We start from the raw sequence: 26,684 nt of genomic DNA on the forward strand, positions 1-26,684 counted from the left end.
TTAATTTTAATGTATGACGGTCTTTATTTACAACTTTATTGGCAAAAAAGAAGAGGGAAAACTTTTAAACAGTTTAACAACGGGCATTATAACTGATCCTGTCAGATTAAAGTCCCATTTTAAATGTCCATCTACTTGTCCAAAGATATACAATACTGAATCTGCATATGCAGTTTCCTTTATGAAGTACAGTTCTCATATTCAGGCAGTCTTTTAAACATATAAATACAAAGGAAATGAAATCACTCACTAAAAACTGCATCAAATGAAGGGTATTTTAAAGTAAATTTATGTTGTTTAGGGAATAACACATGCCCAATGAGAACCAAAAGCTGAAAAAGCAGTTACAATTCCTACTTGAGTGGACAGTTACAACAATCAATCATTTTCTGCAATGACCATTATATTTTCAATTTATCATGAACTACTCTGAACTTACTATGAGATGTAGTCAAAGTCAGAAGAGAAGACGTAGGGAGAATATTCCTTTTTTGGAGAACAAACCCTCCAGAATCAGCATGAGAAACAAACATCCTGTTGATTCTAGGCGGAAAAAAATTAATGTAGTCAATTTCAACTCACGTTGAGCTGACTTAATTTTGTCATTGACTTGCTTGGTGTCATTCTTCTAAATCAAGTGTGTTTAATTCTTCTTCTAGTTCATCCAAATCTTCCCCAGTAAAAAGATTTTCATCAACAGGAACGGCATCAATGGCTCCATTTTCCTGCCCTTCCCCTTCATTGTCTTCTTCCAGATCACTTCTTTCACCATTTTCAGCCCTACCTCCAGAAGCTTCGCTTAATTTGTTTTCTAAAAATAAAAATATAAGTTAATAAGGCCTAGAAACAACATACATTATTCCACTGGCAACTGACAGCACAAACTAATTATATTTCCTCTTGTCCTTTTTCTATGAAATTTTTCCTTGTAATTACTCTAGCAAAAATGTTTTTGAGGGACAGGCACTGTGGTGCAGCAGGTTAAAGCCCTGGCCTGCAGCACCAGCAACCTATGTAGGCACCGGTTCGGGTCCTGGCTGCTCCACTTCCAATCTAGTTCCCGGCTGATGCACCTGGGAAAGCAGTGGAAGATGGCCCAAGTCCTTGGGCCCCTGCAACCACTTAGGAGACCTGGAGGAAGCTGCTGGCTCCTGGCTTGGGATCAGCTCAGCGCTGGCCATTGCGGCCATTTGGGGACTGAACCAGCGGATCAAAGATATCGCTCTCTCTGTAACTCTTTCAAATAAATGAAATAAATATTTAAAAACAATTTTTGAGCTTATTTGCTATTATATATCTGCTATGAAATACTTTAACTAGACGTTTGCATAATGGTTTATACATTTGAGGGTAAGACAAATCTTGTATAACTGTGTACCCTACCTAACCTAGCAACTAGGTTTTAAAATCATCAACATCCATGTAGTATTTTGTTTGACTAAATCATTATGGAACCAAAAATGTTTGTAATATTAGCAATTGGTTTTTGGTTTTTCAAATAGTTAAATCACACTAGCTGCAATGTTAGTGAAATCAGACCAATCTATCATGTTAAATTGTTAAGAAAGAACACAGAGCTATGCAGCTACTTTTCTTCAGAGACCATTAAGTGACTAACAAAAATTTTGCCTTTTTTTTGTTAAATGACACCAATATGCACACAAATAATTTTATCAGCCTAACTTCAAATTGTAGCAGCTTAAAACATGTCTAATACAGTCCTGTGATTATAACCTCTGAAATATTTGTAATTGTGCGTACTGTCACCAAAGCTCTACTTCTTTTAAAAGAAGCAATTTAGTCTGCATGTTGGTGAAGCAACACGCTTGACAGTATTCTCAGATCTCAGGAGGGAAGGCAGCTTTTCAAATTATCAATTGTGTCCTTTTCTCCTTTAGGGTTTGGCTTAATTACTACTCCTACCTTTTTATCCCACACCAAGCATATCAAACTTTTACCTCTCTTCAAACCCCTCATGTACTCATGGTACAATTAGACATAAATTATACCAACAAAACCTCATCTCCAAACACACCTACTTAATCATTATTTACATTTCAAGGTCTTGTTTTTTTCTTTTTAATTTTTGACAGGCAGAGTGGATAGTGAGAGAGAGAGAGAAAGAGAGAGAAAGGTCTTCCTTTGCCGTTGGTTCACCCTCCAATGGCTGCTGCGGCCGGCGCACGGCGCTGATCCAAAGCCAGGAGCCAGGTGCTTCTCCTGGTCTCCCATGCGGGTGCAGGGCCCAAGTACTTGGGCCATCCTCCACTGCACTCCCGGGCCATAGCAGAGAGCTGGCCTGGAAGAGGGGCAACCGGGACAGAATCCGGCGCCCTGACTCAAACTAGAACCCGGTGTGCCGGCGCCGCAAGGTGGAGGATTAGCCTAGTGAGCCGCGGCGCCGGCCCCAAGGTCTTGTTTTAAAATAACCTTTGTTTGAAGAAAATTAATTCATTTCATTTTATTTCAAGAGTAAAGAGACATGTAGACAGACGGATAAAGTTTTTCCATCTGCTGATTCACTTCCCAAATGCCCGCCATCAGGGCCAAGCAAAGTGAAAACCAGGAGTCTGAAATTCCCATGTGGTGGCAAGGACCCATGTACTCAAGCCATCACCTGTTGCCCCTCAGGGTGTACATTAGCAAGAAGCTGGATCAGAAGCAGATAAACCAGCAACTCTGATGTGGGATGTGAGTATCCCAAGCTGCACCAAATATCCGTCCCAAGCTCTTTTCATCTTCAATTTCTCCTCCTCTATCAGATTTTTTCTTCCCCCAGTATTTACTCTATCAGATTTACTCTATCAGATCTGATTTACTCTATCAGATCTTTTTCTCTGACTTACACATGTATCTAGGTCTCCTGTATCCAAAAGTCAGTCCCGTGACAATGTTTCCCTCTCTAAGTAGGATTTGCCCTCATTTTTTTCATTTCTCAAATCACTACAGTCCTGATGAAAACACCCTGAATCTGTAACTCCTTTCCTAATTTTGACAACTCATATTTATTAACAAATCATCGTATTTATTTTTCAGAAGCTTTTATTTCGAATCTTTTATTTCTCAGTATCTTTCCTAAGCCTGTTCTCCTCTGCCTACCCTAAATGATGCTTGCAGTGAGTTTTTTTTTTTAATTTGTAAAAAGATTTATCTTATTTATTTGAAACACAGAGTTATACACACAGATATCTTTCTATTTTTGTGTACAAAGATTTATTTTATTTACTTGAAAGGCAGAGTTACACACAAAAAGAGATCTTCTATCTGCTGGTTTACTCCCCAGATGGCTGCAACAGCCAGGGCTGGGCCAGGTGGGCCAGGCTGAAGGGAGAAGCCTGGAACTCCATCTGAGTCTCCAACTTGGTTTGCAGGGGCTTAATCACGTGGGCCATCTTCTGTTGCTTTTCCAGACTCATTAACTGGGAGCTGGATTGGAAGCAAACAGCTGGGACGCGAACTGGCCTCCATATGGGATGACAGCATCACAGGCAGCGGCTTTAAGGGCTGTGCCATAATGCTGGTCCCTTGCAATGTGTTCCAAAATGTTCTTATTCTATGCTATTTACCTGAGTGAGCTCATTTATTCTCTAGTACCAATTCAGATGACTTTCTAAATTTTCTTCTGTAATGTTAGAAAGGATCCCAGACAATGTCACTTTTGATAGCCAAAAATAAATCTTGAATTCAAGAGGTCCCAAACTGATTTCATTAGTTACATTTGCAAACTTCCTTTTCTTCCCTTCCAGTTTCAGTTAACAGCTTCAACATTCACCACGCCACTCACTGTATTTCTACAGCCTCTGCTACTCATTTCTACTTTTGTGTACAGCCAAACCACAGGTTACCAGCTAGTTAACTGAAAAACATCCAAGCTTATTAAGCCTGGTCTAATCCCCTTTAGACAGCTTCCTATTTCTCAGAATTATACAAAAATTAGCACACTTACCGTCTTTATCTGAAGTATATGTGCTGAATCTTTCAAGACTGGCTACAGTAATACCTGTCTCATCTACATCTCTTGGGACGTACAGGCTTAAATCTATGTCATTAACGCTCATTGAATCATCAACCTTTAACAACAGAGAAAAAAAAATTGTTACAAATAAAAATAGTATTCTCATAAATTAGTTTTACTTTTTTTAATTTGACAGGTAGAGTTACAGATAGTGAGAGACAGACAGACAGAAAGGTCTTCCTTCTGTTGGTTCACCCCGCAAATGGCCGCTACAGCTGGCGCTGCGCCAATCCGAAGCCAGGAGCCAGGTGCTTCTTTCTGGTCTCTCATGCAGGGGCCTAAGCCCTTGGGCCATCCTCTACTGCCCTCCCGGGCCACAGTAGAGAGCTGAACTGGAACCGGCGCCCATATGGGATGCTGGTGCCACAGGCGGAGGATTAACCTAGTAAGCCACCGCATAAAGACCCTTCATGGCCGGCGCCACGGCTCAATGGGCTAATCCTCCGCCTTGTGGCGCCGGCACACCAGGTTCTAGTCCCGGTTGGGGCGCCGGATTCTGTCCCGGTTGCCCCTCTTCCGGGCCAGCTCTCTGCTGTGGCCCAGGAAGGCAGTGAGGATGGCCCAAGTGCTTGGGCTCTGCACCCCGCATGGGAGACCAGAAGAAGCACCTGGCTCCTGGCTTCAGATCAGTGCGATGCACCAGCTGCATCGCGCTGGCTGTGGCGGCCATTGGAGGGTGAACCAACGGCAAAAAGGAAGACCTTTCTGTCTCTCTCTCTCTCTCACTGTCCACTCTGCCTGTCAAAAAAATAAAAAAAGACCCCTCATAAATTAGTTTTACTTTGGTCTTAATGAAACAAAATTATCACTGATACCAAGTTAAAAAAAAAAAAAGTGTGGCCACTATTCAATTTTGTTCTTAAAAAAAGAACAGCAATGCCAAATGTGAAGCTTTTTCCTCTGACATCACATTATAACAGTCTCTTGGAACTCAGAGGCTAAAATTTTATGACAACTACACAAAAAGTCAACAGTATACCTGTGATAACTAAATTTGCTCCCGAGTGATTCTGCTATTTTCTTACACTCCCAACTCTGCACTTTCTAATTCATCCTCTTTCTCACCACTGCTCTTTTAAAAGTATTAAACAAAAAAAGACTTTAAACTCATTTAATTCTCACAAGCACTGTGATGGATGATTAGCATTATGTCCAAGTTACACACAGATGGAGGCCCAAAGTAATTTCCCACTGACAGCCTAAGGATTTGAACTGAGCCACTCTGGCTCTAGTGTTGGCGTTTTTCACCATGCTGCTCTACTGTCTCAATGGTTTCTTTCCTACACATAAGCAGATGAGGAGAAAACTTTCCTCTTACCTCATCACCACCTGTTCCTTGGGTGTAACGGGTATCATCTGCTTCTTCATCATCATCATTGACCAATTCAGGACGAAATTCAAATACCTCACGACCACTGATCTAGTAAGACATAAATATAAAATCAGCCAAAATTCAAAAACTTCTTAATTACTGATTTTAGACATTCACATGATTACATAAGGGTGAAATCTTGTATGACCCAAAAATTATAAAATCAAACAAGAATCAACTGTGGGAATTTGACACATACCACTAGTGCTTTGCCTGCTTTGAAGTCAGCTTTTCTTCTTTCCATATCTTGTTCAAGTCTATCAATTTTTTCTTGTCTTTTCCTTTTTTTCCATGCAAGAAAAGATTCTAGAGTGATTTTGGTAACATTTGGGCCTAGGGCAGCACGCTGCAAATATAAAGAGTTAATTTTTCCTCCAAAAGTGATCTACAGTAGGTTTAATAGCAGCTTTCTCTTAATACAATTAACATCTGCTTATGACTATCCTGAAGACATTAAATTTGGAATAAATTTACTTTTGTTTTATAGGAGAATTGGGAAAATGAGTGTCCACAGACACAGATAGTTAAAATAGATTATTCTGAGCTAGCTATCTTCTCAGCACTGAATGTGAGTAGTAACATTTATGATGAAAAAATTTTTTAACATAAGCAATATTAAAAAACAATAAATATAAAGAATACCACAGCAGTATCAAATTTCATTTGTGTTTCTCAGGAGAGAAATAAAACTAAACAGAAAAAAAATCAACTGCTTCTCAGGGCCAATAATTGAGTAATAAATAGATAAAAAAAGTCACATAAGGGGATTTCAAAAAGTTTGTGTAAAACGGAACTAAGTTTATTTTGGAGCAAAAAATTTGAAGTCATGTGTAGTTTTCCATGACACACAATTTCCAACCCCTTCATACTTGCTGAACTTCAGCCTGGTATTTAGTATTAAATGATTTACACATTTATGCTAATACATTGATCTACACAAATAAGCTAACAGTGGGTGATAGGAAATTTACGAAAGATTAATAGCTAACAAGAGGCAGAACTAGGACACAAGCTCAAATATACCTTACTCATAAGTGTATGTTTTCTATTATAGTACTATTATATCCATTATTATATATCCATTATGTGAGAAATCAAACATGTCTGTTTATCATAAATGTATGTAATCTCAACACAAAGTGTTTACACAACATAGATGCATCCTCCTGTATCAGCAAAATTAGTATTTAGAACCCAGGAATAATGATAAAAATAAATGAAAAACTGGAATAAGTGATCTCCTTCTGGGGCCGGTGCTGTGGTGTAGCACATAAAACCGCCACCTGCAGTGTTGGCATCCCATAAGGGTGCTGGTTCGGGTCCTGCCTGCTCCACTTCCAATCCAGCTCTCTGGCCTGGAAAAGCAGTAGAAGATGGCCCAAGTCCTTGGGCCCCTGCACCCTCATGAGAGACCCAGAAGAAGCTCCTGGCTCCTCACTTTGGATAGGCATAGTTCCAGCTGTTGTGGCCAACTGGGGAGTGAACCAGCGGACGGAAGACAGCACCTCCCGCCTCTCCTTCTCTTTCTAACTCCAAATTTCAAATAAATAAATAAATAATTTTTTTTTTTTTAAAACAAGGTGATCTCTTATATATGTGCTAATTAGTATTACAGTGGGGGACAAATGGCACCAGAGAAAAGATATAAACTATATATTCAATCTAAGAAGAGACTAAGTGTTTTTGATAACTCAGTCTTACGGGCAATTTGACAACCCACTAGCTAGTCAGAAAAAAACCGTTTAACAAATTCAAAAATTACTGACCTGCCTCGATTTACATTTTAGATACATAAGAATCAAAGTACGGGAAATTTTGGGAAAATGTCACAATATTTTTCCCCTTTCATAATAATATGCTATTGCCTCCAAACGGTAACTGTTAGAATTCCACAATACTTCTTATTTTTTTAGTGGTAGGAAAAATATTAGTTACCTCTCTTTCAATTAGATCTTCTAATGAAATTTCATCCTCTTTCTCTTCTTTCTTTTTGTCTTTTTTCAATACAAATCCAGGAGGAAGTGCATGGCGATACATGCAATTATCGCCCCCTCCAGGACAAACCCAAAACCAGCCATACTTGTTGTTTTCAATGGCTTCAAGGAAATGCTTGCATACCTATAGAGACAATATTATTCACTAGTGGCTCAGTGTCATTTATTTCCAAGGTCAATGGTTAAGTATATGGAATAAATACATCTTATTCATACCCTCTGGCTAAACCACCTAGGTAGAGAATACTCTTATGTACAGAAATACACATAAAAATTTATTTTAAAACAATGGCATATTCTCTTTAGAGAAGATTAATATTTATTCTATTTTAGTCACTGTTTTGCATTCTGAATTATACAAAAAGTTGCTTGTTATTCTTTATATATATAATCCCAAAGTTTGCTTTTTAAAAAGTATAAATGGATTAAATGTTACTTTGTTCTTATTGTTCCTAAAAATTAATCAATACAGTAACTATATAAACACTATTTGATTTACCTGACATTATAGGAAATTTCTTACATCTGAGTCACAAGGGCATAAGGCACAAGGCACAAAAGGAACATAAAGTATAGGTACCTTTCAAAACATGAATAGAGGGGCAAAATACAACTGTACTGGAGATTGTAGTCATAAGCTTTACGAATAAGGAAAAAGTAACCAACAGGATTTCTCTTAAAAAAAAAGTTTTGTGCAACTAACATTTTAGAATTTTTCTAGCACACTAAGATTTTTCACTATAATGAGATTATAGATGAGTATGTCAACATCAATGCAAAGTCTGAGAAAATACTCAATAATCCTTAGAGGTACATTTTCTGGAATACTAGAGCCACCACCCACCAAAAATTCACTTTGGAATTTGTACATAGTAATATCCTGATTGCTCCCTTTCCAATTCAGCTCCCTGCTAATAAGTCTGAGAAAGCAGTGAAAGGTGGCCCGAGTGCTTGGATCTCTGCACCCACATAGGAGACCAGGATGGAGTTCAGGCTCCTGGCTTTGGCCTGGCCCAGTCCCAGCTACTGCAGCCATTTGGGGAGTAAATCAGTGGATAGAAGATCTGTCTTTATCTCTTCCCCTCTCTATAACTTTGCCTTTCAAATAAATAAACAAAAAATCATTAAAAAAAAAAGTGCAGTTTTGTAATCAAAAACTTCTTTGCATCAAAACAAAGCATTTAATTAATTTAATTAAGTGGGTTTGTTTAACGCATCTCCATTCATTATAACAAAAATAAGAAAAGAATCCCTATCTGAATATGATTGAATTCAACCCATATTCAGGGAAGTAAAATCCTCAGAAAAACGACATTTAAAAGACTTCAGTATTACATGACTTTCAAAAGCTTTTTCTGAAGAATTTAATATCATCAAATATAGCTCACAAAATCCCACCCAAAAAACATGCACCTTATTTTGATGAAATGAAATTTCCCAACAACTTAAAAAGAAAAATGCAGTAGAAAATAGCAGCAAATACCTTGCCACATAATTCTGTCTAATGATAAATACCACAGCAACTCAATTCAAGAAAAGGACATACTATTTGAGTTTTTGGTTTTTTCTTTTCCGCCTCACCGTGCTTCTTGTTCACTACTTCTTCCAGCTTTTTCTCATCCCAATTATCCATAGTATCTAAATAAAAGGAGTTATGAAGATTAAATAATTTTATCTAATGCTTCCATTATACCTATCTCCTTAAACAGATGAGAATGTTGTATAAGATTCATAACCTAACAAAACTCTTAAATCCAATTATTTTTACAAACATAATCCTAAAATTGAAATATTCTTCAAGTTAGTTAATATCTTAGTTAACAAACCGAAGGCAACTGGTATTCACTTTTAAGAGAATGTTAAAAGAAATACCCTTTTCAAGTTCTTCATCTCTTGCATCAATGTAAACACTCCGCTTTTCACATTTTCTCTCCAGAGTCAAGTCATGAGAGAATTTACACTTATCTCCTTTAGTACATTGTCCTTGCTTGAAGAATGCACATACCACGGACTTGGGATCTGCACCTATGACAAACAGCATTGGCTAGATCATAAAGCATAGTTTGTATGTGACACGTAATTACTTTTGGTTAAATGATGATTTTTCTATTCACTGATGTTAGAGGAAAATATCACTTTTATTTATTTATCAAGAAATTTCTTTTAAGTCCTTCCTGTGGTACTTTAAATCTATTTTTGTTTCTTTTCTTCTCATTAAGAAAGGCAGCAGGCAATGGGAAACCAAACACAACCGTGGGTTATTCCATAGTCATTAGTCTAACTGCAGTAAATGAGGCAGAAGGCAAGAGAAACACATAAATAGAGGAATACTGCCAAAAATTTGCAACTGACAGTTTATACAACTATGCTTTGCCATGACTACTATCAAAGACTGGATTTTTTTTTTTTTTTTTTGACAGGCAGAGTGGACAGTGAGAGAGAGAGACAGAGAGAAAGGTCTTCCTTTGCTGTTGGTTCACCCTCCAATGGCCGCCGCGGCTGGCGCGCTGCGGCCGGCGCACCGCGCTAATCTGATGGCAGGAGCCAGGAGCCAGGTGCTTTTCCTGGTCTCCCATGGGGTGCAGGGCCCAAGCACCTGGGCCATCCTCCACTGCACTCCCTGGCCACAGCAGAGAGCTGGCCTGGAAGAGGGGCAACCGGGACAGAATCCGGCGCCCCGACCGGGACTAGAACCCGGTGTGCCGGCGCCGCTAGGCGGAGGATTAGCCTAGGGAGCCGCAGCGCCGGCCCAAAGACTGGATATTATAAATCAACTGGTAGACTTTCTAAATCCTTAAATTTGCCTTAAGTACGGGGCAATTATAGTTACTTGTACAAAGGTACAACTTTGCACATATGAGGGCACTTCAAAAATTTCATGGAAAATGGGAATGAAAAGATGAATTTATTTCAGCACAAAAAATTGAAACCATGCCTATCAGATGTCTAAAAAGTCCATGAATGATGTGTATTATGAAAAACTATACATGAATTTCAAATTTTTTATACCAAAACAAACTTATATTTTATATTTATTTATAAATGAAGCAGAGAGAGAGAAAGCAAGTGTTCCCACCCACTGGTTTACTCCCCAAAACAGCCAGAACTGGGCCAGGCTGAAGCCGGGAGCCAGGAACTCAACCCAGGTCTCCCATGCAGGTAGCAGGAACCCAATTATTTGAGCTATCTATCACAGCTTGCCCCCAGGATCTATGTTAGTAGAAAGCTGGAGTAAGGAGCTACAATGAGACTAAACAACTGTCTCAAATCTTATCATTTAATTCCATTTTCTCACAAACTTTCTGAAATATCCTTGTATAGAGGAGCCCTAAGCAAGCCATTGATGCACATTAATTTTGACAAAGTGGTACAGTTTCCAAAGCAGACACAATTGGCTTATAATCTAAAAAAGATAAACACAGTAAATCAACACTTTTTAACCTAAATTACATTTGATAATGTAACACCTCTGAAATTTAAAGTTTACCTTTACTAATTTTTTGAGCAGCAACTACAGGCTTGAAGAGCTCATTTAGTTCCTGTAATTCTTTCTTCTTGTCATCTTTCTTCAATTTCTTCTCAGCTTCACTTTGTGCTACCTATAATATTCCCAGGTTTAAAATGTAAATTTGACGGTCTACAAAGTTCTTTTCAATACATGGTAGTCACTAATGTAACAAGTACAGTTGCATATTGATAGGTATATAGCCTTTACCTTTTAACATAAGTATTAAAATAGCCTTGTAGTATTTATAAATATAAATGTGTGGCTGAACTATAAAACAAAACTGCCATATCTTGTAATGATTCTTTTTGTTCTACAAATGGTATCATGCCTAGTTAAAAATATGTATTCAAAAGCTTATAGCAACAAGCATTAAGCTTTTACTACAGGCCCAGCATTTTTAGTAAATGGTTCTCACCTGGGTCATTTTTCCTATGAAAGCAACCCATTCCCCAGAAATGTGTGGGTGCATTTTGAAGATCAGAGATGCAAATATTCTGAACATATAGTGCCACAGAATAATGAATTGTACCACCCCAAATACCTACAGTGTCCCTGTGGGAAAACACTGGGCTAGGTCAGTGCAAGAGACTAAACAAAACATGTAACATAGTTCCAGGCACACAATTTACATACCTAATATCATTAGAAGAGTCATCCAGACATTTACATGTCAGGTCCTATGTTAGATGACAGGGAATACAAAGGTGAAAAGACAAAGATCTTATTTAAAGCTCAGAACCTAGTGGGAAGACAGACATGTCAACATCTATGTATAATAATATATGGGAATCTGGGAACAAAGAATGACTACATGCCTAAGAAAATCAGATTGAGCTGAAAACTGGATGCATTCTACTGAAGAGCAAGAAAGAAGAGCAACAAAGAAGAAATGCAGAAAGAGCCAGCCAATGCAGACACCAGGATCAGAGGGACAAGGTATGAGAAACATCCATGAGAAATCTGGACCATATCAGTAGTGATAAAGTAGAACTTAAAAGAGTTTAAAATCAGTGACAAGATCAGGTCATATTTTGTAAAGGATCCTGATGGTAGCTTTGTGGAGGATAGAACCAGAATCTAAGAATGAAGGCAAAGAAGCCATTGTAATTGTTGTAGGCAAGAAAACGTTAAGAGCTTAAATGGGGGTATTAGTAGTGAGGACAGAAAAAACAAGACAGGTAGCACTCTTTAGGAGGTATAACTGATTAAATGAATAGCTGAGCTTGAGGGGTAAGGAGGAGGAGTCTAGGATTATCATATGCATGGCTAGTGTTGTTAAACAAGACAGGGAATACAGGAGGAACAGGTTTCAGGGTAGAAGGTAGAGATGATCTGTTTTGGATATACCGAGTATGAGATGCTTACAGAGGAGCTAGGTGGAGTTACTTAGAAGGCAGTTGTATATAGATACTGATTACATGAAACCAGAAAAAGTCTGGTTTGAGATAAAGATTTTAGAAGTAATAGCTTAGATAGTAACTGGTTAAAATTTGGAGTGTATGTGAAATTATTCAAATTACAAAAAAGTGCCAAGAGTAGTGGACAATTCCTTGAATAATACCATTACATGGGTGAACAGGATGTAAACAGTCCATTATAAACACTAAAAAACATCAAAGAAGTAGGCAGCAATCAGGATAAAAAATGTTGAAGGAAGAAATTTTAGGAAACGAATGGCCAAATGCTGTAATAAGGTTAAAGATATTCCAATTCGGGCCCTGACCACATGGTGGAAGTGTTTAAACGAAAACATTTTTTAAAAAGAAAAAAGCACTGGCACTGCGGCTCACTAGGCTAATCTTCCGCCTGTGGTGCCTGCATCCCAGGTTCTAGTCCCGGTCAGGGCGCAGGATTCTGTCCCGGTTGCTCCTCTTCCAGTCCAGCTCTCTGCTGTGGCCTGGGAAGGCAGTACAGGATGGCCCAAGTGTTTGGGCCTTGCATCCATCCGCATGGGAGACCAGGAGGAAGCACCTGGCTCCTGGCTTCGAATTGGCGCAGCGCGCTGGCCATAGCAGCCATTTGTGGGGTGAACCAGCGGAAGGAAGACCTTCTCTCTGTCTCTCTCTCTCTCTCACTGTCTAACTCTGCCTGTCAAAAAAAAAAAAAAAAAAAAAAAAAAAAAAAAAAAAAAAAAAAAAAGCTACTTTATATAAATCTACTAAAAATACTCTTTGCTCACTAGGCCCACCTCAAACATGTGGGAAAAGAGCAGGAGTAATGGAGATCCACAAACTATTTGTCTAAGTATTTAAACATTAGAAATCAAGATAATGTTAAGTAAAACATGGTTTGTATTACTAATTTACAAATATGTATACTTGATGACTTGGAAGGACTGGTTCAAATTTAAAATGCTCAGGCTCCACAGAGTTTCACACTGAAGCAAGGTGGTTACTGAGTCAGCCCACAGCTCCTCTTCCTCCTCTTTCCACTCTCAGTTTTATTCTACCTTATGTGTACAGGGGTAGGTAAAAGGCATGGGGGAAAAAACGGTATAAACCCAGGCTCTGTCTACCCTCCTTGCACAAATTCTCCCTTTGTCAACTTCAGGCACATTGGCAGCACAGCAAATCCTAGGTGGAGATGAGCAAGGGGAATAGGCCTTTGTAAGTCCTGAGAGTGGGCTCTAAGCTGTTTTGGGGAGCAGTGTAAAAAATCTGGGTGGGTACATCCTTTTGGCCTCACTGACTCTACGTGTGAGGAAGAGACATGTTTGAGAAGACATAAGAGTACAGCTATCCTCTGTAGCCATAGGGCACCTCACCTTAGTTCAGCCCTAAGAGCAGGATTGCTGCTCACTTCTAAATTTAGTGTGAGTGGTTAAAGTGCTCCATGTTCACAGATAAAGTCCCACATGTCAAGAAATTATCGAACGTACAATATTCAATGTACTCTAAAACCTAACTACCACCACAAATTTTACGGTTTTTCCAGATCTGTGAAATCTGAAATCGTTCAAAATACTTCCCCCAGAAGAAAAAAAGTTTGATGGAGAGGGAACATAGGATTGAAATAGGATTGAAAAAGAGAGTAAGGGAAGAAAGTGAATACTTCTTACAGTCCTAGGTCTAATAGAAAATTTACATTTTTGTCTCATTTAACCACCAGAGGAGCCCTACTAGGGTTAACTGTCCTTCTGCTGTACAACTGATACCCAAGTCTATTTGACTCCAAGTTCTGAGCATACAGCTGTCCATGGATGTCCATATGTGGGACTGGTTCCAGGACCAATTCCTGAGGATATCAAATCATGGAAGCTCAAGTCCCTTGTATGAAATGGCAAAGTATTTGCATATAACCTACTCACATTTATTTGTAGACTACCTCTAACAACTGATTACAATGTAAGTGCTATGTAAAATAGCTCAGGGAATAACAACAAAAAGTCTGTATATGTACAGTATGGAGGCAACCATCAATCACCATAGGCCTAACTGCATAGTAAATGCCAGTAACAATATTAAAAAAAAAAAAATCTTTTTGATTCCCAGTTGTTTGACTCCACAGATGCAGAACTTACAGATACTGAGAGTTAACAGCACATTTTATTAAACCAGGCTATTAAAATTAGCAGCTTGAAAGAACAAGTTATTGGTTCCAGAATTGGGCTGGGGGAAAAGAAAAATGTTGGGCACTGACATGTAGTCAGCACAACCTAAAGAAATTTATTGCAGATACAGATTATCTCATAAATACATATTCTGATATTCTCAGGTGAAAAAAATGAATGTGTATTTAAACACTTTAGAAATTCTTCTCTCCTGTGTTAAAGAGTTTAAATACTTGGGTCCCTGTCACCCATGCTGGAGACCTGGATGATGTCTGAGGCTTCTGGGTTCAGACCGGCCCAGCCACACACGTGGGAGATTCAGATGGACTTCCAGTCCTTACTTCAGCCTGGCCCAGCCCTGGCTGTTTTGAGTATTTGGGGAGTGAACCAGATGATGACAGAAGATAAGATATAGATCTATCTTTCTTTCTCTCCTCTCTCCCCAACTCCCAAGCCTTTCAAATAATTACAAACAAAACAAAGTGTTTCTATAAGTTAAGGACAAGGAATTAAGAACAGTGAAAAAAGTCCTTTAAGAAAATAAACAGCTATGTCTATAAAATTTGAACACATAAAAGATCTATAAAAGCTTTAAGGGAAAAAAGAGCTAAATATTTTTGCATGAGTTGCCAATGAATAAATTCCAAATTCATATGACCTCAGAACAGCCAACAACAATAGAAGGAAGAATATTCTGGGGAAAGGACTTGCCTTAATAGGTAACAGAATTATTACTAGGTCTCCATAATAAAAATCAATATGATACTCAGGGATACACAATAAGTAGAAAAGAGAGAACTAGAAATAAGAGCATAATATAGCTCAAACTTCAGTGATAAATGATCATGGTATAAAAGGCTATTCATTTAAAGAAAAACAAACCTAAGGATATGCAAAATAAATTTATATGACAAGTTGTAGATTGTGAAAATAAAAATAGAAAAAAAATCTAGGAAAAGCATGCATTGCCTAGTGGCAGAAGAGATCACTCAACTGTGTTAAAAACTACATAGGTGACAAAACTAAAAATTGTTGTATGGCAAAATATAGCTGAAATATCAGCAATTACCTGCAGTGTATACAAAAGGTATTTTTCATAAATGGACAAGAAAAAAAAATCAAAAAAGTAAAGGATTTGAATAGTCCAGTCACAGAAGTACAAACCCAAATAGCCAATGAGCACATGAAAAGAAACTCTCCAATAGTTAGGGAAACAATAATGAGACATCTTTACACTGATCAGACTGGAATACATTAAAAAGAACTTTAGTACCGACTCTAGATGAAAACGTATAACACAGAAAGTGATTAGGCAAATCTGTTAAATTTAGAAATTCATTTCCCTTGAACTAGAAAGTTACTAGAAAATTTATCTCACAGGGATACCAGTAAAAGCATAACCACATGTAAGAATACATATAGATACTTCTTGTAGAAGAGTTGCAAACACAGTGATCACTTGTGAGTACTGAAACAGATAAAATACATCTGTACTATAGAATAGTATGCAGTCATTTTTACAACAGAAAAGAACTATATCAAAATGGCTTGCAGGAATATTTAAGATATACATCTGTGTAAGAAAGGCAACATGCAAAAAACCTTAAAATTAAGTTTCATTTGGAAATAAAATTATAATACCAAATATTTTTATCTGTAACAAATGTTATATATTATTACACTCATAATATAAAAATATAAATTATTTACCTGACGTGGATTTTGTTGACCAAATTTAACCTGATGAGTGACAGCTTTGATAAACTTCTGTTGCTTTGCTCCTTTCTTATTCTTTAGACCAAAAGTTTTGTCCTAAAAGAGAACATGGAAATACCTCAGCAATGTATATTACTATATTTCTTCCAATTATACCTAAAAATGATTCTTAACCTATTGATTGAAAAAATATTCTTCCTAATGCTATACAAACAGATGTAAAAAACTACTCAAACATCAAGTCAAGGCAACATAATGACCACAAAACATTACCAAGGATTCTTTATAAATCAACACATACTTTTTATTCTATGATGCTTTTTCCAAAGTGCATTTCAAAACAACTATTTTATGGGCCACACAGAGTTGTTATACTGGGATATGAAGTCCTACCATAGAGAGCTTCTCAAAAACTACTAATTTAATAATGGAGTCAAACTGAAATGTACACATTCCTAATTGTCACTAAAGCAGAAATGCTAAAATTAAAGCATACCTAATAAGCAACAATTATTTATTTATATATTTGAAAAGCAGAGTTAGAAACAAAGTGGGGAGAGAGAATGAGAGATCTTTCACCTGGCTGTAACAGCCAGGGCTGGATCAGACCAAAGCCAAGAGCAAGGAGCTTATTCCTGATATCCCATGTGGGTGCAGCAACCCAAGGATTGGGTCATTTTCTGCTGCTTTCCCAGGTGCATTAGCAGGGAGATGGCTCGAAAGTGGAGTAGCCCAGTCTTGGACCAGTGTCCATACCAATGCTGGCATTGCAGTCAGAGGCTTAACCTGCTCTGCCACAATGCCAGCCCCAAGCAACATTTTTTTAAAAATTATTTGAAAATCAGAGTTATACACACACAGGTATCTTCCATCTGATGGTTCACTTCCCATGTGGCTGCTATGGCCAGGACTGAGCCAGGAGCTTCACTGGGACCTCCCACATGGGTAGCATAAGTCCAAGCACTTGAACCATCTTCCTTGCTATTCCTGGGCCATTAGCAGAGAGCTGGATGGGTAGCAAAGCAGCTGGGACTTGAAAGGGCATCCACATGGGATACTGGTGTCATGGGTGGCACCTTTACCTATTATGCTATAATGCTGGCCCCTAAGCAATACTACTAAAAAATTCATTTGTGATATTCATATTACAGTTTCAGAATGTATTCATGTGCTTCCTCCATTTATATAATGACTTAACACTGTATCACCTAGTGATGTTAATTTGTGTAAATATGCTAATGACGAAATTGCCTAATGATGTAGGTCTCAGAATTACCTCTATCATTAAGGGACCATGATTATACTATTACTATGGTAGTGGCTATCATTTATGGAATGCTTATTATGTGTAAGGTGCTCATGGGGTCTTTGGCTATCTGTTCATCTTTAATGAACATGCAGTACAAAAAAAAAAAAAACCTAGAATCCAGGGCGTGTGTGTGTTTATGTGTGTTTAGGGACTGTAAACTGGAAAATTACCCCCCACCTCCACCCAAATCACATCCTCTTGATTTTAAATGTGACTTTATTAGGAAATAGGTCTTTGCAGTTGAGATGAGGTCACACTAGATTAGGGTGACCCTAAGTCCAACTAGTGTAGAAGATGGAAGGATAGATACACAGAGTGACACGGCTAATGAATGCCAAAGACTGCCAGATACCACCAGAAACTAAAAGTTCTTACAACCTTCAGAGGAGTATGGCTCTCCTGACACCTGATTTTATATCTGTACTCTCCAAAACTGTGAAATAAGACATCTAGTTTTTAGAAACTTGCTACAGCAGCCCTGAAAAACTAATACAGTGGGTGTAACTAATGGGTTTTACCATATGTGAATGGGCGGCAAGTCTTTTTTTTTTCTGTGTATTTTCTATTTCTCTAGGAAAATCCACTGGATAGGAGGGCAATAAGCCTAGACTAATTTTTTGGGTAACAGTCCCAAAAAACCAACATTTATCTATTTATTTTAAGGCTTTATTTACTTAAAAGTCAAAGAGAGAGAGAGAGAGAGAGAGAATGGGTTTTCCATGCTCTGATTCACTCTCCCAGACGGGCCAGGCTGAAACCAGGAGTCAGGAGCTTAATCCAGGTCTCCCATGTACATGGCAGGAGCCCAAACACTTATGCCATCTTGTGCTGCTTTTCCCTTGATCCTCCCCCACTGCAAAAAATATACCTCCTGTTTCTTGCATGGTAGTCACCTCATCAAGTGATATTAGGTAAGAACTATCAGCTACTGAAACATGTCTAATGCCCAATTTTCTGTCTTTCACCTATATTACCTAGTACCTCCCAAGCAAACGCAATTGAATCTCAATGCACTTCTATGTAAGCACTCAGCCCTGACTGCTCTGCTATACTAAGTCAGGTACCAACTCACATATCCACTGTCAGATCTTTACATGCTGACATTTAAATTTTAGATCTCTCCTAATTTCAAAATAAGATTTGTATTTCTTACTCTCTTACTCATTCTCTTGTTTATAACTAGTTTCAGCAAAGAATGAGGCAAAAAGCCTACTTCTGAAAGTAACCTGAGATCGATCCTCTGAGAGGCAGTTAATACACTAAATGCAATTCAGATATTGAATATCTCCTATGTGGACAAGCTGCAAGTGGAAAACAATAGTTTTGAGAAAATTAGCTTCTGAAACATCCCACAGGACAACCTGTACAGCAATTCAAATAATAAAACAGATCTTTCACAGTTCTTAAGTTAAAAAAGCTCAAGAAAGTTTAGGTTCTAAAAGGTTGTTTCTCTTTGGGAAATACTTTTATTTTTAACAAATAAAACATTTTTTTAAAACTTCATTCCAATTCACCTCACCTTATCCTTCATCCTGGACATTTTTTTTTTCCAAAGATTTATTTATTTATTTGAAAGGCAGAGTTACACAGAAGCAGAGGCAGAGAAAGAAAGAGAGAAGTCTTCCATCTACTGGTTCACTCCCCTAAAAAGCTGCTATGGTAGGAGCTGCACCGAACTGAAGCCAGAAACCAGGAGCTTCCTCTGGGTCTCCCACGTGGATGTAGGGGTCCAAGGACTTGGGCCATCCTCTACTGCTTTCCCAGGCTACAGTAGACAGCTGGATTGGAAGTAGAGCAGCCAGGTCTCAAATAGGTGCCCATATGGGATTCTGGTTTTACCTGCCAAGCCACAGCGCCAGCCCCAAGGGAAATATTTCTTTATGCATGACATCTATCTCCATCCAAACACCAAAACTTTGCTTTTCCCTACACTAAATACCTGCTTCATGTTTCAACTTTTTTTTTTTTTAACATGGGATTGTCAAATTTATTTTTATTTGAAAAGCACAGATAGAGAGTGAGAGCAAGAGACAGACAGGTGGATAAATCCACATGCATCCACTGGTTCACACTCCCCAAACAAATACAACAGCCAGGGCTGGAACAGGAGCCAGGAATCCAATCTGGGTCTCCTATGTGGTTGATGGGGACTCAAGTATTTGAACTATGATCTGCTGCCTCCTAGGGTGTGCTTCATAGGAAACTGGAGTTATAAGTGGAGCCAGAACTTGATCCTGGGCAATCCAATATGGAATGTGACTATCTCAAGTGGTGTCTTAATCACTGTGCCAACCAGCAGCTCCTGCCTCATACTTTACCATCCCAATATGGTATTACAAAATCACACATGAATTTTCTAATGCCTATGTATATGAAAAAGGATAGTAGGAAGTACACACAAGCTGAGATTCTCCTCATCGAGTTTTTATAGATGGTTGCCCTTATTTTTACAGAAGAGAAAGCTTAACACAATCCAATTTGAAGGAAAGATGGTCAAGCATAATGTGACATATGGAGAGAGTTGATCTTAGTGCAGCAGCTAAGTCTGAAATACTAGTTTTCTTTTAGAAAAAAAGATGAGCTCTGATGGGGAGATGAGACTCTAGGTAAAACAGAATCAGGACAAGTGTAACAGCATCTACAAATGCTTTGCCAGAAAATAGTATGACTAGTGTTCAACCATCACCCATACATAATTACAGAGATACAAACTATGAATAAACAAGGCCAAATATAGCAAGGTAGGTATAAATATATAAAATCCCAGGAAGGAAAAAAAAAGTCCCTTAAAGTAACCTGGTCAGTTAGGAAAAAAGTACTCACAGAGGTAGTTTCTGGTAGAGATATATAAACTACAGATCCTAGAAGAAAAAAGTTTTCAGGTTTAATGAAACTGCTTTAGTACATGATTAACCAGTCTGAAGAGATAATGAATGAGTTGTGTTTTGGAAGTCTCCAATTAGATTAGAAATCAAACTATTTTTATAGTGAGACACATTTATCTAGCAGTCATTAAACAGAGACTTCTGAATGCATACTTTACTGAATCTTCAACAGTTCTATGATACACCTCATTCTGGAAATCTGAATACAGAAACTCAGAAGTGGCAAACCACTCTTCTGAAGTTACACTACTAATAAGGTGCAGGCAATGTGGTATAAAGATACAAGCTCTGTAGCTGGACTGCCTGAGATCTAATACCAACCAGAGCTGGGAAATCATTCTTTGCCAAAGTTTTTGGTTCGTTGTTGTTGTTTTAAACCGGAAAGTGAGTCTAATTCTCAACCTTTAGGTTTATTGTGAAAGTTAAAAGATTGACTATAGAGACACAGTACAGCGCAGTGGTTGATACTAAGGACTCAAAAGCCAGACTTCCTGGGTTTCAATCCAGGCTCTGCTACTTGCTTGTTTAGTAACCTTGGGCAAGTTATTTAATCTGTTCTTGTTTCCTCAAACTATAAAAAGGGTAATAATAGTTAACTAACAGAATTAAGGGAGCTTTGTACGTATCACTGACAGATGCCTTGTGTGTCTCTTTCCTCTCCTTTCCCCAAAACACTGAGAACTGTGTGTAGCCCATCATTAACTATTAAATGGAAGGTGGTATTTAAACCAAAATGTATTTGACTTTAATGAAAGTACTTGTTCTTTCTACCATGAAAAACTATGTACTCCTACAGAAAACTGGTTAAGTTACTGGGCTGATTAGTACTTTAAAAACTTTCTAAATATCACATTGTAGATCTGGGATGCCACAATGCCTCTGGAAAACAGGCTGGTTTACAATTTGGAATTCTTCAAAAAGGCTTCTTCCTTTTTCCTGGAGCTTAGAACAGATCCTTAACTAAGGATTAACTTAAATCTAGGAATGGGGAACTATGAAGTGAGAAACAAGAAAGTTACAGTGAACTCCACGTCACGGTTAAAAAAAAACTAGGGAAATGATGCTTTTCACCAGATTAACAGGGTACCAAAAAATCAGTTATAGGGAAGGAAGTGTGCATGCGCTTCAGAAGACAATTTGGAATTGAATACAGAGTTTAGAAAGCAGACAGCTGAAAAAGCATGCCTCCCTGAGGCTCCAAAGAGTCTTAACACACAATGAAATGCAGACTTCTCTTAAAACACTGACCCTTCCTCCCCCTTCCCACCTTTAAGATAATTCTGCTCCCTTCACAAGACAGCCTCTGTTCCTTAAACAAGATGGTGGTAAAAAACAAGGCAGGGAAGGGTGGGTCAAAATCAAAGAGCAGTCCAAGGTAACTGAAATTTACCTCAGAATGCCAGGGTAAACAAAGGCTGGCATCACTTTACCTTAATTAACTTTTCCTCAAAAGCACTGTTTAATGTTATTTTGTTGTCCATTAATATAATGGATAGTCTGCAACTGATTGATCAAATAATCAACAGTTGACCACAGCTGAAATTTTTTTGATAAACCAGTAATTTTTCCTCCATTCTTTTACACACCTGGATCCGATCTCTATAGGTCTGTATTAGCACCTTCCTTGCTGCTAATAGTCCTTATCTATGCATTCTTTATTTGCCCTGAAACCAGATTATTTTCCCTTTCTACAACCAAACACTGCCCAAAGCTGACTTCAATTTATTGTAAGATTTTAGCAGTAAGAACACAAATGACATATATCATTTGGGAATAATATGTGAATATCTAACAGAATCATAACCCTCTGACATACCGTTTTAGAAAGAAAATACTTATTAGTGCTAATGAATTCATGCAATTTGAGGGCATTTATAGAAGAAAAACCTAGGGGCGATAAAAAGAAATTACTTCAGGTAGGCAGGGAGCAAGCACCATATTGAGAGGGAAAAATCAGTCTATTTCCCAACTAGTACTAATTTGTAATCCTGTATTAGTAATAGTAGCCACCTTTTACTGAATACACGTCATATGGCAGGCACTTTCCACATACTGTATCATTTAACTCACTCCTCTGGAACATTTTAAAAGTTAGTTGCACTTTGCAAATGAGAGCTGTGGCTCAGACAGGACATGTAACTTGTCCCGAATAACAAAGCCTGGCATTTGAAGTGTGGACTTTCACCCAGGTCTACTGAACTCCAAAGCTGGTGCTCCTTTCATTAAATTATACTACATCTCATGTATTCTCTCATTTCCTGAAGAACTCCAGAAGTTACATGTTATTGTTCTTTCATAGTAAGTATTCTTAGTGGTGGCAGAAAAAACACTAGAGGCACGGGACAGGTATGTAAGTCAACAATTTTATTTTAAAGTCCTTTCAAGACAGCTGCTTAAAAGCACATGGTCTGCCTGTTAATTTTGACTAAATTTAGAACTTCAGATCATATACATGGGATCTCCCCAAATTAACCAGACTCTGAAGTATTAGTTTTTACATGTCAAAATAGAATATGGAGAAGTGTTTGGTAACAAAACTTTTAATAACCAAATAGATTAATAACCAGTTTGAACCAGGCTTCAATTACGTTCATTGTGAATCTGCCACAAAATATATTTCACTTTAATTTTTATATGTTGTAACAACAAAGTCATTTTACTTGATATTTTAGAAATGCATACAAAAATATGGGTAAAGTGTATAAAACTTGATTAGGGAGCAGGGAGTTAAACTTCCTCTGCAGACAGGCTGGACCTTTAGGGAAGACAGAAAACATTGTCTATGCTATTGAATAAAGTGAAATATATTGTTTCCTAACCAGAGCAGACCTAACTATCTACAGTATTCTTATACCCTTTCAGTGTAGCATCAATAAAGCACATTTGAGTCTGCAGAACTTTACTACAGTTAAAAAAAAAAAAAGCTCATCTGATATATTAAAGGCAAACAAATAAACCAGGCCTGATTTCATCACTTATATAACATTTCTTTGGTCAGTTAAAGAATGCAATCCTTGTATTTTTCTTTGGCAGTTATCTTCACTCATGTTAACTAAAGTTTTTATCTTAATAATCTTACTACAAGATTATTATGGTTTTAGAGTTGATGGGATACTATAAATAACTTTCATATACACTTTCTTATAAACCTTAGCCCTACCCATTAAAAATAAAACAGGGGTAGGCATTAGTCTAGTGGTTAAGATGGTGGTTGGGAAGCCAGCATCAGAGTGTCTGAGTCTTGGTTCTCTCCCAATTCCAGCTTCCTGTCAGTGCAGACCCTGGGAAGCATCAGGCGATGACTTCAGTAGTTGATTTCCTGGCTCCCAGCTTCAGCCCAGCCAATCCTGGGCACTGGAAGTATTTGAGGAGTGAACCAGAAGATGGGTGTTCTGTCTGCCTGCTTCTCAAATAGAAAATTAAAAAAAAAAAAACAAAACAAAAAAAAACAAAAAAACCCAACATTTATATTTATGCATAAAGCGTAGTTTAAATTGTCATGTAACATCATTTTCTCATCTAAATTTGCATTATTTCAATTATTTGAAAGGCAGAGAAAGAGACAGAATGAGAATGACATGCAGAGAGATCTCCTATTGGCTGGTTCACAGCTCAAATGTTCTCAATAGCCAGGCTGAAGCTAAAAGCTGGGAATGCAATCCAGGTCTCCTATGGGGCAGGGACCCAATTACCTGAGATACCCAATTACCTGAGATATCAGCTGTTGCCTCCCAGGGTGCACATTAGCAGGAAGCTGGAATTGGGAGAGAGCCTGGACTTGAACCCAGGCACTCTGATATGGGTGGCAGGCATTCCAAGGTGTGTCTTTTAACTGCTGCACCAGACACCTGCCCCCATATAGGAATTTTACTTTGTATCATAGTCTATTACGTTAATCCAGTAAAGAAAATTTAGAAATAGAATGACATTCCTAAACCGTCCTTGGTTTACATCAATAAATGTCATCAGATCATCATCTTCAGATTTACCCAAGTGGCAGGAATCCAGATCGTTCAGAGAAGTGATAGTAGAGATGGGAGTGGGAGTTTAGCTTAGTGGTTAAGATGCCTGAGTCCCACATGAGAATACCTGGATTTGATGCCTTTGATTCCTGACTTCAGATTCCCGCTAATGCAAATCCTGGGAAGCAACAGAGATGGCTCAAGTAACTCAGATTCCTGCCTCTCTCCTGTTTCCTGAAGCCTATATTAGGCTCTGGCCCAGTCTTGGCCATTTGGGAGTGAACCAATGGAGGAGTGTGTGCATTCTCACTCTTTGCCTCTCAAATAGTAGAAAATGTAAAAAGAAAAAGTGATGGTGAACTGAGGTGTGATGGCAATTATTTTGTTTTTAAATATCGCTACCAGGCACGGTTTTTAAACTGCACAAATTAGCTAAGAATACAGGTTCTATTTCGGAGCTGAAACTTGGCCAAGGTAACTTAATTCTTCATAAGCATTTTACTGTCCATCAGACACCCTCATGCAGTAAAATGGTCATGTCTTTCAAACTATACTCAAAAGTACTCGCGGTACTACAGATTTTAATTATGAGAAGGAGTAATAGAAATCGAGGAAGGAGATAATCTCGTTACTGGAATATGCTTACGAAATGTCAAGTATAGTTCACTTTGGAGAACTGATACAGTCGTTTGAAAACAAGTGTAGAGCACGTAGCATCAACAGGCTATTAAAGGGTTACCTAATAAACGAATACAGAAAAAAACATACTGGAGTATGGTATTTCATACAGCTAACGACACATCCTTAATTCCTTTTAAAGAGCTATTCTACATAATCTGACTCAGAATGTATGTTATCAAGCACTACGTGCAAGACGGCTGAGCTAGCTATGACTTGAAAGAAACCGCCATTCTTTATAGGACTCTTACAGAGGTGGCTCGAAAAGGTCACCAAATAATAATCGGTTGGCTTCAAAAAATTAGCAATATACTTCTGAAGCTTTAAAAAAAAAAAAAAAACCTACCCAGGAACACAAAGACCCGTCATGAGTCAGCCTTCCAGAAAGACTGACCCGAGCCCGTTCATAGCACTTTTTAAAACACAACCCTGAAAACGTCTCCAGCTTTGAAAAGTGCTACACAAGGATGAAACCTTGTGGCGGGCCCGGTGGTCGCTTCGCAGCCGGGTGGGTGAAGGCGAGCTACGTGTAGGCGGAACAGCAGAGCCCAGGTGCGCGGGCGCCAGCAGCGTCACTATAGCAATGAGAGGTAGCAAGCGTCACCAGGGGGCTGGAGAAGGGACAGTGGGCTACACGGAGTCGAAAGGGAGGACACGTGGCCCACGGAGCCCGGGGCCGAAGCCCCGGGGAGTTGGAGGCTGCTTCCCGTAGGACTCGCGGAATGAGTGGGGGAGGGGGGGTGGGTACTCACTTCGATAATCTTTTCCTTCTTTTTCTGCTCCGCCTTTTTGCTGCCCCCGGCCTGAGCCTGTTTCTTGGGGGGCATTGCGGAGACAGGTGGCACCGGCCAGACTTAAACGCAGCTGGATACCGTCGGGGGATCTGGCCCCGCGGCAAGAGGAGGAAGACCCGGCCGCCGTCGCCGCCGCACCGCCCGGAAAGCAAGTCGCTCATTCGCTGCCGAAACGCGGCCTTTGCGACAGGTCGGCGTCGCGGAGCATGTTGGGTAGCGAGGAGCGGCGCCCGGAAGCGGAGCAGCGCGTGCGCTTCTGCCGCCTCCGGCCAGGAGGGGGCAGGGACGGGACGTGGGAAAATAAATCCGGCGTCACGCGTGATGTCGTGCGCTTACCCTAGAATTTCTATGCTGCTGGAAGGCTCAAAATGAATGTGGGCGAGAGGATTGTTGCGCTGCCTGTCTGTGCTTTCTCCGCCTCGTTCACTGAGGATGGGCGTGCCGTGTTCATTTTCCCTTTGGGTGAATGGTCGCCAGTACCATCCCTTCCTGTGTCCTGCCGGGACAGTACTGGACGGCGGGGGAGTGTAGGGTACTTCAGGTTCCTGCAAATGATTGTAAAGAAATGGAAAAAGTTTTCTTTGATTCAAAGCGCTCAGGGAAGATGCTCCGGAGAAACTGAGTGCTGGAGTTTAAGTGATTAAGATTATTTTCAGACTTGAGGAAAGTGTGTCTAGCTGATTCAGAAAAAGCCCTCTTTGGTGTAAAAGTAACCAACTTAATTTGGGCTAACCTTAGTTTTAACTTAGTTTAAGTACTTACTTGGCAAGTGTAGAAACTGTGGGGCACATTTCATTTCATGTAATTATCACAAGGACACTGAGAGAGGCATTGCTACTCTTCCCATGTCATAAATTAGGCACAAAAAGGAAGATGCCAAGGATACATTAAGGGTTGAGAA

At 38.9% G+C, this 26,684-nt stretch overlaps 1 protein-coding gene across 1 annotated transcript; it reads right to left on the bottom strand.

Moving 5' to 3' along the window:
• ZC3H15 (zinc finger CCCH-type containing 15) lies at positions 1-26,211 on the bottom strand. Its single transcript, XM_002712328.5, has 10 exons — positions 25,742-26,211; positions 16,150-16,251; positions 10,869-10,980; positions 9,254-9,406; positions 8,928-9,019; positions 7,323-7,505; positions 5,587-5,733; positions 5,334-5,435; positions 3,947-4,070; positions 1-811 (listed from the first exon to the last, which is right to left on the bottom strand). Exons 1-10 carry the CDS (start codon positions 25,814-25,816, stop codon positions 621-623), a joined length of 1,281 nt encoding a protein of 426 aa, XP_002712374.1. The 5' UTR covers positions 25,817-26,211; the 3' UTR covers positions 1-620.
• Between the last annotated feature and the right edge of the window lie 473 nt (positions 26,212-26,684).

This window comes from Oryctolagus cuniculus, chromosome 3 (assembly GCF_964237555.1).
Source record: "Oryctolagus cuniculus chromosome 3, mOryCun1.1, whole genome shotgun sequence".
Lineage (NCBI taxonomy): Eukaryota > Metazoa > Chordata > Mammalia > Lagomorpha > Leporidae > Oryctolagus > Oryctolagus cuniculus.

Coding starts and splice junctions, on each gene's coding strand:
- ZC3H15 (XM_002712328.5), bottom strand. CDS start 25,816: ATGCCCCCCAAGAAACAGGCTCAGGCCGGGGGCAGCAAAAAGGCGGAG. Junction 9,407..10,868: donor TGCTCAAAAAATTAGTAAAG/GTAAACTTTAAA, acceptor TGTTTGTCATAG/GTGCAGATCCCAAGTCCGTG. Junction 9,020..9,253: donor AGATGAAGAACTTGAAAAGG/GTATTTCTTTTA, acceptor CCTTTTATTTAG/ATACTATGGATAATTGGGAT.